Source organism: Cynocephalus volans, chromosome 9 (genome assembly GCF_027409185.1).
Source record: "Cynocephalus volans isolate mCynVol1 chromosome 9, mCynVol1.pri, whole genome shotgun sequence".
Taxonomy (NCBI): Eukaryota; Metazoa; Chordata; class Mammalia; order Dermoptera; family Cynocephalidae; genus Cynocephalus; species Cynocephalus volans.
The window spans coordinates 92,668,038-92,686,723 of NC_084468.1; the positions used below are offsets into that span (position 1 = coordinate 92,668,038).

Consider the following 18,686-nt stretch of genomic DNA (forward strand, 5'->3'; position numbering starts at 1 on the left):
TGTTATATACTACATATTTCATAATTTAAAAATTTATAAATAGAATGAACTGATTTTTAATAAAGGTGAAGGAACTCAACAGGGAAAGCATGGTCTTTTTGGTCCTGGCAAGATATCCATATAGAAAAAAAAAAAAAAATTCTCAATCCTTACCGATACATCCACAAAAATCTGAGATGAAGCATAGGCCTAAATGTAAAAGTTAAAACTGTTAGTCTTCTAAAAGAAAACATAAAAAAAAAACTTTACAATTTAAGGCTAGGCAAAGATTTCTTGGGCAGGATACAAAAAACACTAACCATAAAAGACAAATTTGATAAAGTGGACTTCATCACAATTAGAAACATCTACACGTCAAAAGTCCCCTTGAGAAAATGAAAATTCAAGCCAAAGATAAGGGAAATATTAGTTATATCTACTTATCTATACATGTATGACATTATGTATATATATGACCTTCTTATTAAATATGTGTGTGTTTGTGTATATACGATGGTAGACTTGTATCCAGAATCTATAAAGAATTCCTACAACCCAATAATAATAAAAAAGCAACATGCCAATACATAAATAGGTAAAAGTCATAAACATATGTTTTCACAAAAGAAGGCATACACACTGACAATAAGCACAAGAAAAAGTGTTCAATACCATTAATCACAGGGAAATGCAAATTAAAACCCCAACAACATACCTTTCACTTCGAACAGAATGACTAGACTACAATTAAAATGACTGGCAATAGCAAGTGTTGAGAAAAATGTGGAAATGGAGCTCTGATATATTGCTGGTGGGAGTGTAAAATGGCACAGGAACTTTGGAAAATATTTGGAAAACTTTCCTAAAGTTAAAATTACGACTCAAAATAACTTATGACTCAGAAATTTCACTCCTACTAGGTACTTACCCAAGATGTGGTTTCTGCTTTGATAAATGAAAAAGTAAATCATTACTTTTCTCATTTTACTAAATAAGGAGTCAAATATATTTTCAAAAGTTTACGTGAAAAAAGTAGAGCTTAAATATATTAATTAGTATTATAAAGTAAACAACATGAAAACTAAAAGTTGTGATTATAACTATTTCAAAATTTGGAGAAAAAGAGAGGTTGTGGATGATATGGGTTATCATAAGCAGCCAACAGAAAACGAATTAGCAGTTTAACTTATTATTCAACATACAGACCTAAAATTAGAAAAGGTTAAAAATGGTTATCTCAGAAGAACAGGACTGAGAGTAGGAAGGGTGAGACAGTAAACTGTTGCATTTTATGATTCAGTCCTACTACACTGTACTATTTGATTTTCAATTAGATGCCTCTATCACTCACACAACTGAAAATCAAAAAGCCAAATAAATAAAATGCAAATAATTCAAAAAAGATAAAATACTAATTAGCATAAAACATTTAATCAGTAATGTATTTCAACTACCTCTTAGATGGGTGCTTACACAAAAAATACACACGTTTGCCTACACTTGGTGAATGGAAGAAAGCTAGTGAAGAAACCCGTTGAGGTGAGAGGTTAGATGAGGAAAACAACAATGCAAGCACTTGGGTTTGAAAATTAATTAATTCAACAAATATTTTGAAGCTCCTATTTTAAGTCAGATGTTTTTCCAGCTGCTGAGCCAACGACAGTGAACAAGACAGAAGCTCTGCCTTCAAAGAACTTGGAGTTAAACGACTCATATGGGGGCAAAAAGTCAAAAACAGTGCAAAAGATGATTTTATCATGAATAAAACAGTTTTCACATTTTTTCAGCGGACAAATGATGCGAATTCATCTATTTTATATATCTTCTCTCAAGAAAGTATCTTTCTTTCCCAAATAGATAAAGCAACCACTGAAAATTCTAAAGTGATTCCCTTCCATTGCCTCACTTTCTCCTACTGCTCAAAGGGGTGTTACAACTTCGACAATTGACTAAACCTTGAAAACCAGAAACAAACCAAAGCAAAAGACCGCATCTACGGTGAATAATGGAGGGGCACATTCCAGATTATCTAACCTCCTCTTCAAACTTTCCTTTGAAGCAGTGATACAGTGGTTACTTTCAAGAGTTGCCTACAGATACCAAAGACTCAGGTGAGCGTGTGATTTAGGGGGAGGGTGGGCTGTAGCTAGGGATGAGCAAACAGCTCCACAGCTCCGCTCCATCTCTCTCTGCCGACATAGGAGCCACTCGCCGTACCTGATATTCCTCTACCTCCCCCAGGCCCGATCGACTACGACACAGAAAACTGGGACACCCGAATACCTGCCTCTGAGTCTGGGACGCAGGCGGGCACAAAGACAAGGGTTATGGAGCTTCTATACAGGGCCCTCAGCGCTGTTACTGTGGCTGGTGCTGCCGCTACTGTTTAGTGCACCAGGCCCTGCATTTCAGGAGGCTGCTCCTGGAACGCCGGGAGCTCAGAGACGGCCCTTTGCCTGTGAGCCAAGTCAGCCTAGGTTCCCTTCCCGGAACCCGACCAGGAGCGCGAGCCAGGCCCTCTCTACTGACAGTTCCCGGCTTTTACCCCACCCTCGACTCAGCCTGGCCGTTTCTTCTGACCTCACAGCCTCGGCGACGCAACACTGAGAAAAGACCCAGACTTCCGGCGTCCTGCCGTTTGCCCAAACTGGAGACGAAATGTAGCGCTCGAGGAAGAGGTGCGGGGGAGTTGACGATATTGAAAAAGGAAATGGAAAACGGGGACCATGGTGTGGCTGACGAATAGGTCTGCCAACAGAAAGGGGATGACAATGTGGGGTTGAATCTATGGAATATTCAGGCGTTTATCAGAGACACCTTATTGGGCCCTTTCTCAGTGCCATCGGTACTGGAGACTGTCCCTGCCTGCTGCAGGCTGAGGCTTCCACTGAACCTCTGTCCACCGCTTCATGTGAGTGGGGTCGCGGAGGGTCCGGAGTAGGCGTGTTGAGATCGTGGTAGTATTCTTCTCTTACTTGCCTCCTGGAGAGAAGACCTGGCCCACGGGTACTAGTGGGAAGTCTACTCGCACCAGCACCAACCTTATCACGAGGAAAAACGGAAGAGTTTGGGACCTTTTGAAGGAGCCAAGTTTGAGAAATGGATGCAGGGCCGAGGGAAAGGATGATACGGGCGGGGGGGAAAGCTTCATAAGCATGTTTACTTTTATGTGAATGCGTGTGTCAAAGGACTTGGGTGTTTGTGGGGGAAAGGGGAGAAGACAGGAATTCATTCATTTGGCAAACAGTTATTAAGTGCCCACTATATTCCAGGCACCGTTTTAGACATTAGGTAAAGAGCAACGCACAAAACGGACAAGAATTTCTATTTCTCCGTAGCTCACATTTTATTGAGAAAGACACATACTAAACAAAGTAAATAAAAGCATACCGTATTTTTAGGTCGCGATGAGTAATGAAGAGAAAAACTATAAAGCAAGGAAGGAGGGTATAGGATAAAATTTTAGTGTGGCCAGGAAAGGTCTCACTGAAAGATGACTTTACTGAGTAAAGACATGAAAGAAGTGAGAGAATTAACCATGCAGGTATCTTATCTTAGTGCACTCAGGCAGAAATGCTCTCAGGTAGAGGGACTAGCCATTGCTAAGGCCATGAAGTAGAAACTTGCCAGAACAGCGAAGAAGCCTGTGGTGTGGGTTAGAGTTGAGTGAAGGGGTTAAAGCTGAAGACAAAATCAGTGAGAGCAGGAACAGGTCATGAAGGGTCTTGAGAGCATCTAACATTTATTCTAAGAAAAATAGGAAGCCATTAGAGGGTTTTGAACAGCGGAGTGATATGATCAGACTTCCTTTTAAGGTGGTCGGGCTGCTATCAAGAATAGACTAAGGAGGACAGAGTGGAAGACAGGAGACCAGTTAGGAGGCTTTTGCAGTAATCCAGAGAAATAATGGTGGTTTGACTACCGATGGTAAGAAAAAACTAGACATATTTTTGCAGCACTTAATTTAGATGTGCAAGAGTATTGTGGATGTCAGGTTAATTTTCTTTAGTTAGGCTTTAGAAGACAGTTTAGAAGTGAATTGTGTGAGTTTCAGAGTTACAGGCTCAAGTTAAAATCATGGCTTAGCCATCTGAATACTTTATGTACTTAGACAATTCATATAATTTCTTTGGGTCTGTCTAGAATATGGGAATGATATCTTACAAGACTATAAAAGTTAAATGGCAAGGTATGTAATGGGCCTAGTTCATTAAAATAGTAGCTATTATTAGCTGTGGTTTTGGATAAGAAAAGGGAGAAAGATAGTGGTGATTGCCTTTGTGGGTGGAAAGGGATTGTTCAATCCTATTGAAAAAAAATTTGAACCAGGTAACCTGTTATGAGATAAGAGGATTGTGGAAAGCATAGACATACCCCCTTTTTAAGATTTTACTTACACTTTATTGGAGAGAAAAGTTTTTGTGTTAATGGCCATAGTATCTGGAAATACATGGACTGTCCTCTCAGAGCCATCCACTCTGTAATCTCCTATATAACCATCCTCTCGTAGCCATCCTTTAAACCCTCCAGGACCCCCTGTGTCCTCATCAGTAGAGGGAAAGAAGGCTCTCTGGTAAGGAAAACAATCAAGAATAAATATGAACTTTTATAAAAAGTAGTTCTAGATCTTCCTTCTGTAGGTTTTGGCAAAGGTTGATAAAAGACCTTTGAAATTACTGCTGGTTGCTGCTGCTGTATGTTTTAAGTATCTGAAAAGCATTGTTCTCAGTATAATTAATTTTATTGTTTACCTTTCTTTAAAGCCATATGTGATTTTTGACACGTTTTAAATCCTAGCAGGAATTCTGACCTAGTTCTAAAAGGCACCATGTTGCTTAACACTATAACAAAGATGTTCTTTTAGAGCATCTAACTTGGCAATTAGATTGTGAAGCAAATGGGAGAAAGAAGTGTGGAAGGTAAGAATAGGGATGAAGGGAGGAGAAGAAAGAAAAAATGATTAAAATTACTGTAGTTCATCAATTCTGGTGTACGCATTTTTCTCATATTTACATTTCTGAAATAGTGTATATTTTTAAGTTATTGACATTTAAAAATCACTGTAGACTAACTGGTGATTGTGAGAGTTGTCATTGCCCATGCTCATGCACACTTGGTCATAACAATATTGTTATTAGTTCAGCTGAGTTGTGTGCAGTGTTGGTGTATGGTTGTTGAGTTTTATTTTCATTTTAAGTATCCTTTAGAAGATTAAGATTTAGCATTAAAATGAAAAGTTATTGTGTATTCACAAACACAGGGGAAAAAAACAGTGATATAAAATAAAAACCCAGGACTAAATTTTAAAGAGGTCTTCCAGTAAATAATAATATAGGATGTGCCTAATTGATAAGAAAGCATTAGGTCAGTTTAATCAACAATGATTTTTAAAAAAATGGTTCATAAAATAATGGAGCATCTTATAATTGAAGCTGTTTTACACTTGATGGCATCTTAGATTTTATGAAATATAGTATATAAGAACGTAAATTTTTACCTAATTGCAGTACTGAAATAGTGAAATTAGAGACTTTGAAAAGTAGAGAGACACTCCAAATTTTTGTAGAGTTCCAATTCTGTAAAGTAAAATTGAAAATCTGTATCTGAGGGCCGAGCCCGTGGCGCACTCGGTAGAGTGCTGCGCTGGGAGCGCGGCGACGCTCCCGCCACGGGTTCGGATCCTATATAGAAATGACCAGTGCGCTCACTGGCTGAGTGCCGGTCACGAAAAAAAAAAAAAAACGACAAGAAAATCTGTATCTGAAACTTTGATTTCAAAGGAGTAACTTGTTTATAATTAATTCATAACGTTGAGAGTTGGGAGGCAGGGGATTTGCTATTTAAAAGAATTTACAGGCAATTTAGATGGGGTGAGGAGGACTACTCAAGAGATTACTGAGGTAAAGAGAAGTGATAGGAAAGATAAGAATCACAATAATCTCGTGTGTGTGTTTTAATGATTGAGATGTACTCTGAATTTATGTATTTGGTATCATGTGTTAGATTCACATTGAGAAGAACAGAATTACTGTCAAGGGACAGAATAATTTAGATAATACTTTTCAAAAGCTTTTATCATAAAAATATGTTTATTATTATTTTAACTTAGTAAAGGAAAAAGAAAAGGTCTTGACTTATTCAAACACAATTAACATACTTGGTTATTATACATATTGTTTTCTGTGGGTTTTTTGTCTCCATAAATGTTTTATGTTTGCAGTTACTATACATGCAGTTAATTAAGGGTTATAACTATTTTAATCTCATAATCTTTTTTTAAAAAAAATTTTATCACAGAGACTAAACCAGCATTTTCCCAAGCTATTTTAGAGAATACTAGTTCCAATAAATGTCGATAGGTGTTCCTTGGTATTTGAAAATGCTTCATAATTATATTCTTTAGAGAAATTATAGCTCAGGTATTAAAAGAGCAGCTCCAGCATCAGACAGACCTGAGTTTCAATCCTCATATACTAACTCAAATTAATTTTAATTAAAGTTCTCTTCTCTATAATGGAGATAATTACAGTATTCGTAGATGATTCATTTAAAGCATTTAGCCAGCACATAGTAAATGCTATGCAAATGTTACATGTTGTTATTATTACCATTAGCACGTGTGAGAAGCCCCATGCATAATAAAGCTCAATAAAGAACCCAGAAGTGGGTTGAACCGTAAAAGATTTGTCTGAGCTTTAAGCAATGTTGCTGTTGAACTAGCACTGTTTTCCTAAATATAACCTTAATTTTAAAACCTTTGCAATTTACTTTGTTTCCCCCATTTGTCTGAAAGCTTAGAGAGTGCAAAGAATGTGTTTATTTGTGTTCTCAACTATAAAACTAGCACATGAGACAAACTCAGGGACCACAGTACAGTTGGGGTCATGAAGTTAAATTACTTTTAGGGACCTAGCAGGTAGCATAAGTGGCAGACAACAGGGAGTGGTGACGTCTGTATATGTCGTGCTCAAAGGCATTCACTTTCAATTGTTTCAAACACTATAACCCTGGAATACAAAGGCATACCTGATCTGCGAGGTGACAGTTTGTAATTCCTAGAAGAGACTGGAGATAAGGACCAAAACCTGAAGAGCATCATCATTAAAGGGACAGGTCAAGAAAAAGGAGCCCTGATAGGAGGTGGCAAGGCAGTAGGAAGTGAAATCAGGTGAAAGTGCCCTTATTTTATGAATTAAGAAAATGAAGCATAGAGAAGTTCAATAACATTACCAAGGTTACACAACCTGTTAAGTATGTGATTCAACTAAGGCTGTTGGCTGTAAAACAAAAAGCTGTGTTCTTCTGCCAGTGCTAATGATCATTATCTGCATAATACTAGAAAGCATTAACATATAATTATGCATCCAGTCTATAGTTTTGAAAAATTTAAATAGCAGTTAATCAACAAATAATAGAAAATTGATTTCTAGAGCTTCTAATTCTAAAAACAATAAATGGCTGTTAGCATTTGAGAAAAGTTTTATTAACACATAGACATGACTAGAAGCTAATCTAAAATATTTTTTTAGATATCACAAGACAAGAAATTTTTAATATTGTCATCATGAATAATATTTCCATATAACCAGTTACCTAGGAGTAGAGAAAAGGTAGACAGTGTTAACAGCTGGTACATTTTACAGTCATTCCTGAGTTTTATTTTGCTGAGAACAGTTGGTTATTGCAAGAGAAATAACTGTTCTAGCAAAAAATACTCTTCTCTGTTAACGAGGCTTCTTGTGTAGTGGTATTGTTCATATTGTGGCAGTTAAAATTGTTCAAAGCAACCTAATATATCACTATATGATATACAAGGCAGACAGTAGGGAGTGGTGAAGTCTGTATATGCCTTCAAAAAGTTCGTGGAAAAATGGAATTAAAAGATAATCTTTCCATGAACTTTTTGAAGACCCCTTGTAAATCATGAATAATGATTTATGGAAACTTGGAAACTATTAATTACTGCATAACCAAATGAGTTTTATTACTTTCTTCATAGGTAATTAGAATGCAGAGCATTTTCTCAAGTTTCAAATTCACATGCTTTTTAAAGTTTGTGGTTTGGTGAATTTTTTTTTTTTAATAGACTTTACTTTTTAGAGCAGTTTTAAGTTAACAGCAAAATTGAACAGAAAGCATTCAGTGAATTTTTATTCGTTTTTTCCTTCTTTTAAACCAGAACAATTTACATCATTCTCATTAAACAATTTTTCTCTTGATATTCTTGGCCAGTTGTGTGCCTTTGGCAAAATTATGTATTGCTCATCCTGGGTTGTTTTGCCTTTTGAGCTAGAGCTGACAACTGTTATACCATTCTTAGAAGATTCTTCATAAGGCTTTCAAACTGAAATCTACTATATTCCATTTACTTCTGCTGAACGTTCTTTCCTTGAGTATCATATGTTTAAATAATCTCATCTGTTATCTTTAGAGTTTCCACAGTTATGATGGCAATACCTGTTTGTAGGGGAAAGTGTGCAAAAATTTTCAATTGGCTGTTGTCTTATTGTATTCCTGAGGACAGGAGTTCTTGGACACATTTTTCTCACTGCTATAAAAGCAAAATTCAGAATTAATGTGAATATATCAATATCTATCCTTCCCATGGACTGCATACCACTGATAAATTAACATGTAGCTTAACCAAATTATCTAAGTATATTTTTAATATCAATCTTTATAAGTTGTATTTTTATTATTTGTTATACCCTTAATCCTTCAGAAAATGTAAAAATCATACGCTGGGACCTAGAAAATATTGACATAGGTAACCCACTATATCATGAGCTTTTTGAAGGTGAAGATCATATATGTACCCTGTCTTTTTTTGTGTCCCTAAAATTTTGCTCAGTGCCTGACATATGGTAAGTAGCTACCGTTTATCTGCTATGTGCCAAAAATCTTGCTAAGTATTATGTAATATATCTCATTTTGGCCCTCATCAACCCTGTGAGATATGTAAAATTATCCCCATTTAGAAATGCAAAAACTAAGGCTCAGAGAGGTTAAGTAACTTGATCAAAGTCACATATCTGTTAAGTGGCAGAGGGGCAAAGGGTAGGTAGGATTTGATCCAAGGCCTGTGTGATTTCCAATTCCGCGTTACTTTTATCACTCTTGTAATAAATTCTAAGTATGTCTATGTAAGGGGAAGGAGTGATAGTAGTATGTACCTTATGCATAGTGTTGTTATAATGATTAAGTTAATATCTGTAAAGTGTTTAGAAGAGGACTTAACAGATAACTGAAAACAAGTAAATGCTAAGTATTATTACCTAATAATATCTATCAGGAAATTTGACGTGTCTTCTACTATCTACAATTATTTTATATATGAATGGTTAAGTGGGATCACTGTTATCCCCTTCTATTGTCAGTATTTGAAGACTTCATGTCCTAAATATGATGTGTTTTCCACTAACATTTCTCTGTTACTGACATGTTTTCTCTTTTTCTTCTTTATTTCTCATGTTTCTTTTATCTAATTATTTGGTTAAGAATAAATCCATTTTTACTGAATGTTGCAGGTGATATACATTTTTCAATCCTGGTTTTATTTAACAATTAACAATTTAAAACTTAGCAAAAAGTAAACTTTATAACCAGGTATATAACCTATACTTATAATATATTTATAATTAAATAGTTAATCACATAAAATATATAGCTGTATAGCATATTATTATCCTGTAGTATTTAAAGTTAAAGCATAAGAATTATCTAAAAATCGATTTTACTATACTTTATGTGTTTTACATAGTTTTTTTTGTATTGCATGAGAGTGAGAGGCAGATATATATGTTTGACTTCTCGTCAGTAACCCATTATTTTGTATGAGGGTGATATATATTTTTTTATTGCACAGATTTTAATTTAAAAAACATTTCTTATAGTTTACTTATAAATATGTTTTTCAGACTAAATTCAGAAGCTAGTGGTTAAACCATCACTGCCAAACTGGAATTATTACCTAGTCTTAACTAGCTGTAACCGTTTTTTTTGTTTTCAGTTTGTGATAATAGTATTTTGGTTTTAGAAAAACTGGTATGACAAGTCTTTTCACTTTGTATTCCTACTCCCTTAACACCTTTAGATAACAATGACTGAGGATTATTCTGATTTTTCTCTCATCTGTATTTTCTATCCATTGCATTCAAAGTTTTATCACTTCCCTTTATCGTGTTGTTTCTTCTTAGTTGTGTATATGTGTTTAATGTGTTCAGCTCATTTGTGTTCTATATTTTGAAACATGGCATTCTCTCTTCAATATGTATTACCTATGCTTCAGTATGTATTTTTAAAAGTCACATTTTATTTAACTCAGTTTTGTCACTATACTTTGCAGATAGTTAATAGATTTATCAACTCAGTAAAATTGTATATCTGTTTTTTTCCTCTTAGGCTATGATTTATGATCTCTATTTAGTAAGTTACTGTTAGTCTTAGAAGGTTTTGAAACTATTTTTTGTGTGAGTCAGGGCATGAGTTTCATGTTTTGCTTTTTCAGCAGCTTGTCTGGTATTTATTTGTGAGGTGACTTTCTAGATGTGTTGGCTCATTTATAAAGACTATTCTGTACTTAAATCTATTTGTTTTATATCAGTTAAGATACTAGATTACTAGTTTTTTTGTTTTTTGTTTTTAAATTTGTATAAGACAGTTTATCAGCCATACCTTTTTAAGCTGTGTTTTTCTAAAGTGTACCACTCACTAATTTCACATTCATCTTAGTATAATTCATCAAATACTTCTTTGCCAGAGAAGTAAAAATCACAGATTATGCCAAATTACATACTTGTTATAACTTGTTTGCGATGTCTATATTTCACATATTGAGTATATTTGATCATTATTTACATTAGACTAGAATAGAAAGATGTTAACTAAGAATGCTATAACTCAGGGTCCTAGACTTTAGAAGAGTATAGCTTTTATACTTTTAACTTCAGATATATCATTTCTGTTTTTTCTCTAAAATTCTGGCTTTGCAAACATTTAAGAAACAACACGATATTGTGGGTTCACTTTGGTAAAAATAGGAGAATTTAAAAGTTGATATCTTCATTATGAATTTTTGTACTTTTTTGATCTATATTTTTCTAAACTGTTAAAATAATAGCCCATATAGAAAACAAGCAGTTTACCATGGCTTTTCCAGATTAACTTTCCCCCCATTTATATTTTCTTCATTTATTAGCAACTGTGTTTTTATAGTGTTTTATTTTTGTATTGTGTCTGTCTCATATATTGTCAACTTTAGTGTAAAGTATTTTGAGAGTTGGTAAACATTTCAGAATATTCTTTGTGTTGGATGGATATTGTATAATAACTTGAAATTTTAAAATCTTATATTTTTCCATTAGCCAAGTTTTTTCTTTATCAAAAAAGTTTTACTATTTATTGAGTGCTGCTTTACTTATTTAAAGTCAGAATTATTTCAGCAGTACTTGTCATTGTAATACTTTGAGTTATAAAGTGATATTAAATCAGGCAAAAAAAGAGCAATTCATGGTATTATTAATGATTAACCCTCTATTTTGTCAATGTGATTATTTAACTTAATATGTGGCAGTTTAAACTTTAACATGATGAATTAATCTCTCATGTTTGCTTATTTGCATTTTTCTTTACCCTGATAGGATGTTTTAAAATTTCTATGTATTTATTATAAAACTAAAATTCCAATAATTTTTTAAAATAAGGGATATAGTATATATACTAATGTTATTTCTGAGTAGGCATGTGATTAATATTGGTGTTTTCCTAATTGTTGATCTTTTTTCTTTTAATATTTGCCTTTCCTAAATCATGTGTTCCTCCTGAAAATTGTACATAATTGAATAAACAGAAATATTCAGTATATTAAAATGCCATATAAAAAGAAGTTAGTAACACTTTACTTTGGAACACAGGTGTGTTCATTAACTCATCATCTTAGTTAAGGTTATTGTTATTCTTTTCCCTTAGTGTATCTGTCTTATGATATCCTGCAGTATTTCAAAGCTTTCTTTAAAACTTTCCAACCTTAAATGTAGTTAAATAGCATGTTTTGTGCATTTGAAACAAAGTAGATTTCTTCTTCCAGATTCAGGAATTAGTCTACTTGACATTTCTGCCTTTTGCTTGGTTTGTTGCTTTCCATAGGAAAAGTGATTTTTTAACATATTGATCTGTTACAGTAGAGAATGTTTTTCTTTTCAGACAGCTTTTTCAGTCTGCTGTATAATAAATTTATTCCTTTCACAGTGTAATCTATCACTTTTACCTTTTCATTTAGGATTTTCTGCCGTTTCTTGGCAAAAATGGCAACCAGTGATGCTGTTCTAAAGAGACTGGAACAGAAGGGTGCAGAGGCGGATCAAATCATTGAATATCTTAAGCAGCAAGTTGCTCTTCTTAAGGAGAAAGCAAGTAAGAAAATTTTAAATTTTTTAAGGAGATACTTAAAAAGAATTCGTGTAATGACCAAGCCAAAAAAAAATGTTTGCCACATAAGTTATTACTTAATCATTTCATGATAACTTTTAGATTCCCTTAATATTTTGATCATGACAATATTCTAGGATTAAGATAAATTAGAATTTGTAGGTAGTGAATATATGATATGGAGAGAAAATGTATTATTTCACGACTAGTAAACAGAGATTATAATGTTTAAAATAAGTTGGTATAGCATTAGAGGTTAGAAATGATGAAAATTGAGTGAAATCAAATATGAAATCAAATATTTCCTCTAATCTTGTATAGAGGAGAATGTATACTTTCATATTACTCCCTGCTAAGGCATTTTCTGAAATGATTTTTACATGGAAGTATTTCTTTAAGTTTTATGTAGAAATTACCATTTTATGTACGAAAATGTTGAGCCTGGATTTCTACCTCCAGGACTTAGGTTGGTTTTGGTTTTATTTGTTTAAATATATCTTATTTTTTAATAGTCAACTATAATGTCATAATAGAAATTCCAACATCTTTTGCTATCACTAATAGAAATGTCTTCTCTCCTATGTAAAATAGTGTGAGCTTTTCCTTTTGCAACAATTTTTACCAAAATTTAAACTTAAATTTGGCAGTTTCTTATCACTTGACATATCATCATTTGCTGACTTTTGGATTTCCTTTTGGTTACAGCAAAGAAAAAGTGATGGCTATTTTTTTCCTTGAGCTGCCTATAGTATCATGTCCTAATTTAGACAGGTTTATCAAAATTTATTTTATATTATCTTGCCTTGAAGAAAATGGTGAATAGCTCTTGTTAGTCAAACTGATAAAAATTGATAGTTCTTGGCTATTAATTAGCCCTGGGAAATGAATTTTTAGATGAAAAAGATTTTTTTGCATCATTTGGTTTGTGCGTTTTTATATTTGTTTATAAATGAGTTGCTAATTACCTTCTAATCTTCTCCAACCAAAATTTCAACACTTTTAGACGTATTCTAATATAATATTCTTGAGACCCCTATCCTCATTCCCTCTCAACTTTTTTGTATTCCTTTATTTGTTAGTTAAGTAAACTAGTCTTGTCTTCTTTATTAGAAGGACTTAGGACTTAGGGTGACAGTACTGAGATTCATGGTCTAAGTCCGGAGCAGCTGCCAACTGCCATCTGTGTTGGTATGAAAATTTCATCTAAAAGTTCAACTGCACAGGTCAAAACATCATAAGGCTTATAAGATAAAACTTTAGATACTCATTTTAGACATATCTTTGAGGGAAAAATAAACATGAAGAATTAAGACTCCTTCCCTTCTCTGAAGAAAACAAAACACTTCCTTTCACAGAACCAGAAACCAAGACCTAACATTAGACCAGAGAGGTGAAATGATAAAGGGCTTTTTATCATTTGGAGCAATTGTGTACTATATTGGACATATGGATAATTTCTTCTAAATTTTAGAGAAGTGGTGTTGGCTTTTGAATATGAAATCTATTCATATCTACTTAAAAAAGATTAGCATGCACATGAATATCAGAAATCTTTAACTTAATATGTAAATCATTTATTTGAAGTTAAGGTAAGCAAAATCAAAACAAATTATAAAACTGTAAAAAATCCCCAGTCTTAAAGAACAATATACATTAGGTTTTAAATTTGCTTTGAATAAAACAGTTGTAAAGAAATGGTGAATGGCTTACAGAACCTACATTTACTCTCCAAAATAACTTTTCCTTTACCGATTTTTTCCCTAATTTTAAAATATTGTTTTAATTATTTCTTTTTATAATGTTTCCCAGGAATTTCCTATTTCTTAAAAATTCTAATATTTCTTTCCATTAGTAAGATGAAGAGATTAGAGGTGATTGTTGCTTGTGTGGTATTATGTGTGTTAGAAACTGAATTTTTTTCTCATGGGTAGCTATTTCCTAGCATTTTGAGTAGCAATTCAATTTTGATAATTTTTTTTTTATTCTTTTGTAGCCTCTCCTGATGGTTGTCAGTTCCATTGACCCCATTTTATAATAAATATTTTATAAAATCTCTTCATATCTTAGAAAGAAAATATTTCTTACATAAAATAAGCAACTTATATACATAATTTCAAAATGTGTATTTACCCTGTATGTAATATAGAAGAGAAATAAAAAGAAAGTAATTTATAAATAGTAATAATGATAATGTGTATTTCAGTAAGTAAGTACTTTGACAGGACTATACTACCAGAGGTAGTATGAGAAGGGCATGTGCTACATGATTCATGTACATGGAATCACCAAGAATGCAAGAGGTACAATGCTGACTTGTACAGGTATATATTCAGTCTGCCTTTGTGTAGGCATCTCAGATACCAGGAGCATCTTTCAGTGATATATTTAATTTACTCAGAATGATGAATGATTCCTTAGGTAAAGCTCTGAATAAAACAAGGTACAATCTGTTCTTGATTTACATGGTACTTGTTTCCTGGAAAATTCAGGTATAATAAAGATGCTTAAAAATACTTTGCATTTATATATAAAGAGTAGTTAGTATCTAGGCTCAAATAAGTATTAATAGGATTTTCAGTTATATAAATATATAATGGGCCAGTGAAAAGTTCTGCAGGATGTGAGACTTTTTCATTTTCTAGTAACATCCAGCATATTGCAGGACATCTGGCATCCCTGGCCCATGCCCAGTAAATGGCAGTAGTCACTCCCATTATTTGTGACAACCAAAAATAATCCCACAGATTTTCAAAATCCCACATAGGGAGCAGTACCAGCCTCACTGAGAACCATTGTTTTTCTGTCATATTTTTGTATGCTCCATTGCTCTCCTTTAACATATACATTTTATTATGAGCAAATCTTTGAAGTTATTTCACTCATTGAATGTTTGACCAGCTCAAGTCTGAGACGTTAGAAATACAAGGGTATTCAGCTTCTTTTAAAAGGTAATAATGAAAAAGAAAGAAATGACAATAGTTTTTCATTGTGTGTTATTATTATTCGGTCTCAGACTTTTTAATATATTATTTAATATATCTAATACTTATCTCTCTTTCTTACAGTTTATTTGTTATTGACACTTTTGTGCCAGGTTATTAAGTTATTTACCATCAGCCCTTTATTATAGCTACAGTGATGAAAAGGTAGTAATTTGATTTTAGTAAGCATCTTTATAGAAGCTAGGAAAATGATTCATAAACGAAATCTTGTCTGTTCCATTATTGTTTCACAGATTTTCTTCCTTTTTCTCTCTCTCTTTTAAGTAAAAGAATAAAATGTTGCATAAGAAACCTTTGAAAAAACACATATTTTAACTGGACTTCCTTCATCCTAGTTTTGCAGGCAACTTTGAGAGAAGAGAAGAAACTTAGGGTTGAAAATGCTAAACTGAAGAGAGAAATTGAAGAACTGAAACAGGAGCTAATTCAGGCAGAAGTTCAGAATGGAGGTGATTAAATATAGAAATGATAGGTTGTTTTGATTTATAATAATAATTATATCATTTATTGTTTATTATGTTGAGTATTATGCTTGTTTTCTCATCTTATAGCATCCATACTGTGCATTCCTCCTCTTTTTCAGAAGAGAAAATGGAGGCATAAAAAGGCAAGTTATTTGCCTGAGGTCACACAAAAAGTGGCAAAGCTAGGGTTGAAAAACCTATACTTTAAATTTTTTGTATTATATTTCAATTTGATCATCACTGTTCCCTATAAATACTTACTGAAAATTAGCCATTATAATATTTAGTTAACATTTATTAAAATTTATTAAAAATTTTTTATGCAGAGCACCGTGTGCCAAGTGTTTTACATGTATTATTTATTTTATCCTTAAAAACATTTTTACACAAATATCCTTGTTTTATATATGAGGAAATTGAAGCTTAGTGATATAATTTGCCTGAAATCATACAATTTTTAACTTATCTAGTCAGCAGATAGTTATCATTTCAACTACAGTTTTATATGGTAATTAGAATTAAAAATTTTATTGAATTTTAAAACTTGCCAGGTAAATTTACATTATTATAAAAACAATAATAATAATAGTTTTGTTACAATTTCAAAGTACTATATAGAAAGGCATTTGATTGTGTTAAAGGAAATCTTGGGTGAGTTGCGGAGGCTCAAGTATAGTGAAAGCCTCTGTTACTGTTTCCTTATGACCATTATTCTGTCAGTGAATTATTTTGAATGTTTTACTATACACTCTGTCCTTAATTAGCTAAATAAAAATAAGGGAAAAATCAATGATGTGTGCTCAGAGCTATCACCTAGAGAGAATATTATTTGTCAACGGAAAATTTGAGACTATTGATGCTTTCCAAGACTAGTAGATTTGGAATATAGGTACAGAATTAAGTGAGCAGTTAAAATATTAGCATTATAAAACTGCTTTTCATTTCTCCCAGTGCTAGATGATTGCCTCTGTAAACATTAGACTTTTAAACTCTAATTTTATCAAGGAAATGCAAACCAAATCAGTGGTTTGAATTAAAGTGGTGAATTCTGTCTAATGGTGAAAAATAAAATAGGAATTCACGTTAGTAAAAGGAGTAATATCCTCCAGGGATATACCTCAGAAAAGTGGTCTGAATGTTGGCCAGAATCTAAGCCACATCAAAATCTTTCATTATGTTATATTTTTGTTTGTTTCCTGGAGTATGTGAATTGTTTTTAATATCTTAAAACATTTCTGAAGGACTTTCCTTTCGTATTTAAAAAGTTGTTTTTGACATAGAATTATGTACAGGTATGCTGTCTCTCCATTAATTCTAATATACAAATGACAAATGTTAATATACTTTCCAACCTGATTGTTTAATATAAAAGAAAACCTGAGTGAAAAACTTGCCATCTTGCCAAACCGTGAGAGTGCAGTCTCTGGAAATAGGCTGCTTGGGTACAAATCGTTATTTCTATACTCACTGTGTGATGGGTCAATTTCTTAACTCCTGGATGGCTCTGATTTATCATCTGTAAAATGGGGACCTGAATAAGACCTACTTCTTAGGGTATTTATGAAAATTACATGAGTTAATTAATTTATATAAAGCATTTCAGAAAGTGTTTGAGATATAGTGAGTCCATCATAAATGTTAGTTATTATTGTTGTTATCTACATTTTTTTCAGTTTAGTAATTAGTGATTAAATAGGAATCATGCCTTTATTTTGTTACCTCAATAATGGTTGAAATAACTTAATTTCTTGGTAGCCTTTCTATGGTCTAAGATAATAGATACTTGATAGTCAAATACAGTGAATTTTTCTTTTAAGAAGAGTTCATATGGGGGTATTTCAAAAAGTTCATAGAAAAATAGTATGAAAATATAATGTGAATCTTTCCATGACATTTGAAAGACCCCTTGTATTTGTAATTTACAATTCTATATTTTTCATCTTATTTGTTGGTTTATTATAAATGGCATTATCTGTTTTATTTTCTATATCAGTGAAGCAAATACCATTCCCATCTAGTACTCCATTGCAAGTTAATTCTGCGGTGTCTGAAAATGTGATACAATCCACACCAATAACAACCATGTCTTCTGGTGTGAAAGAACAGATAGAAGGAGGAGGAGAAGAAAAGAAGGTGAAAGAGAAAATTGAAAAGAAAGGTATTTTTTGACTTTTAAGCTTATTTAATTCTTGATGGTTTATCAGATGTCAGTATTTTTGATGATGATAATAATGGTATCAAAAAGAAAGTTCAAACATTTATGTGCTTGAATAAAATTAGGAACAATATGATGTTGGAACATACAATTTTTTGGAAAATATAAAATGGCTAAGGGATCTGTGAACTAACCTAAGCCAGTTTAGTATCTAGCATTTGACAGTTCCTTTTGGTAAACGGTAGCTTCTAGTGGTTAGATATAGGTAGGGGCTGTACATTCTCTCCTACACAACTTCACCACTAGGTGGTATGATTACATTTGAAATCAAGTCAGATTAATTCTTCCACTTTATAAAATTTATTAAGAAGTAGGCACAAAACAATCATATAGCTGTTCTTACAAATTTGGTAGTCTGTATTCTCTAATAAAAGTGCGCTGTTATTCTGAATGCAAGATTAATCAACCATTTGCCTCAGTCACATGAGGCAGCAGAGTCCTCCTGTTGGGGAATGGAGAGCACACAAGACCAGAAGAAGCTTTAGGTCCTGAACCCTTCTGTCCAATGAAACTCTCTATGATGATGGCATGCTCTGTATCTGTATTGTCCGACGTGATAGCCAATAGCCACATATGGCTGTTGAGCATTTGAAATGTGGT

The 18,686-nt window shown here is 33.0% G+C and overlaps 1 protein-coding gene across 3 annotated transcripts in view; it reads left to right on the plus strand.

Annotated features, from left to right (window-relative positions):
* The first annotated feature begins 2,593 nt into the window (after positions 1–2,593).
* The window catches only part of AIMP1 (aminoacyl tRNA synthetase complex interacting multifunctional protein 1), a 34,454-nt gene continuing 18,361 nt past the window's right edge, over positions 2,594–18,686 (plus strand). The window contains exons 1-4 of one of the 3 annotated variants that reach the window (XM_063108277.1): positions 2,594–2,657; positions 12,257–12,390; positions 15,743–15,856; positions 17,865–18,029. In XM_063108277.1, coding sequence (XP_062964347.1) covers positions 12,282–12,390; positions 15,743–15,856; positions 17,865–18,029 — 388 coding nt within the window. In that variant the 5' untranslated portion in view covers positions 2,594–2,657; positions 12,257–12,281. Of the gene's footprint in view, positions 2,658–2,704; positions 2,726–2,746; positions 2,891–12,256; positions 12,391–15,742; positions 15,857–17,864; positions 18,030–18,686 lie in introns of those variants that run through there. The other 2 variants (XM_063108274.1, XM_063108276.1) reach the window with 2 other exon arrangements.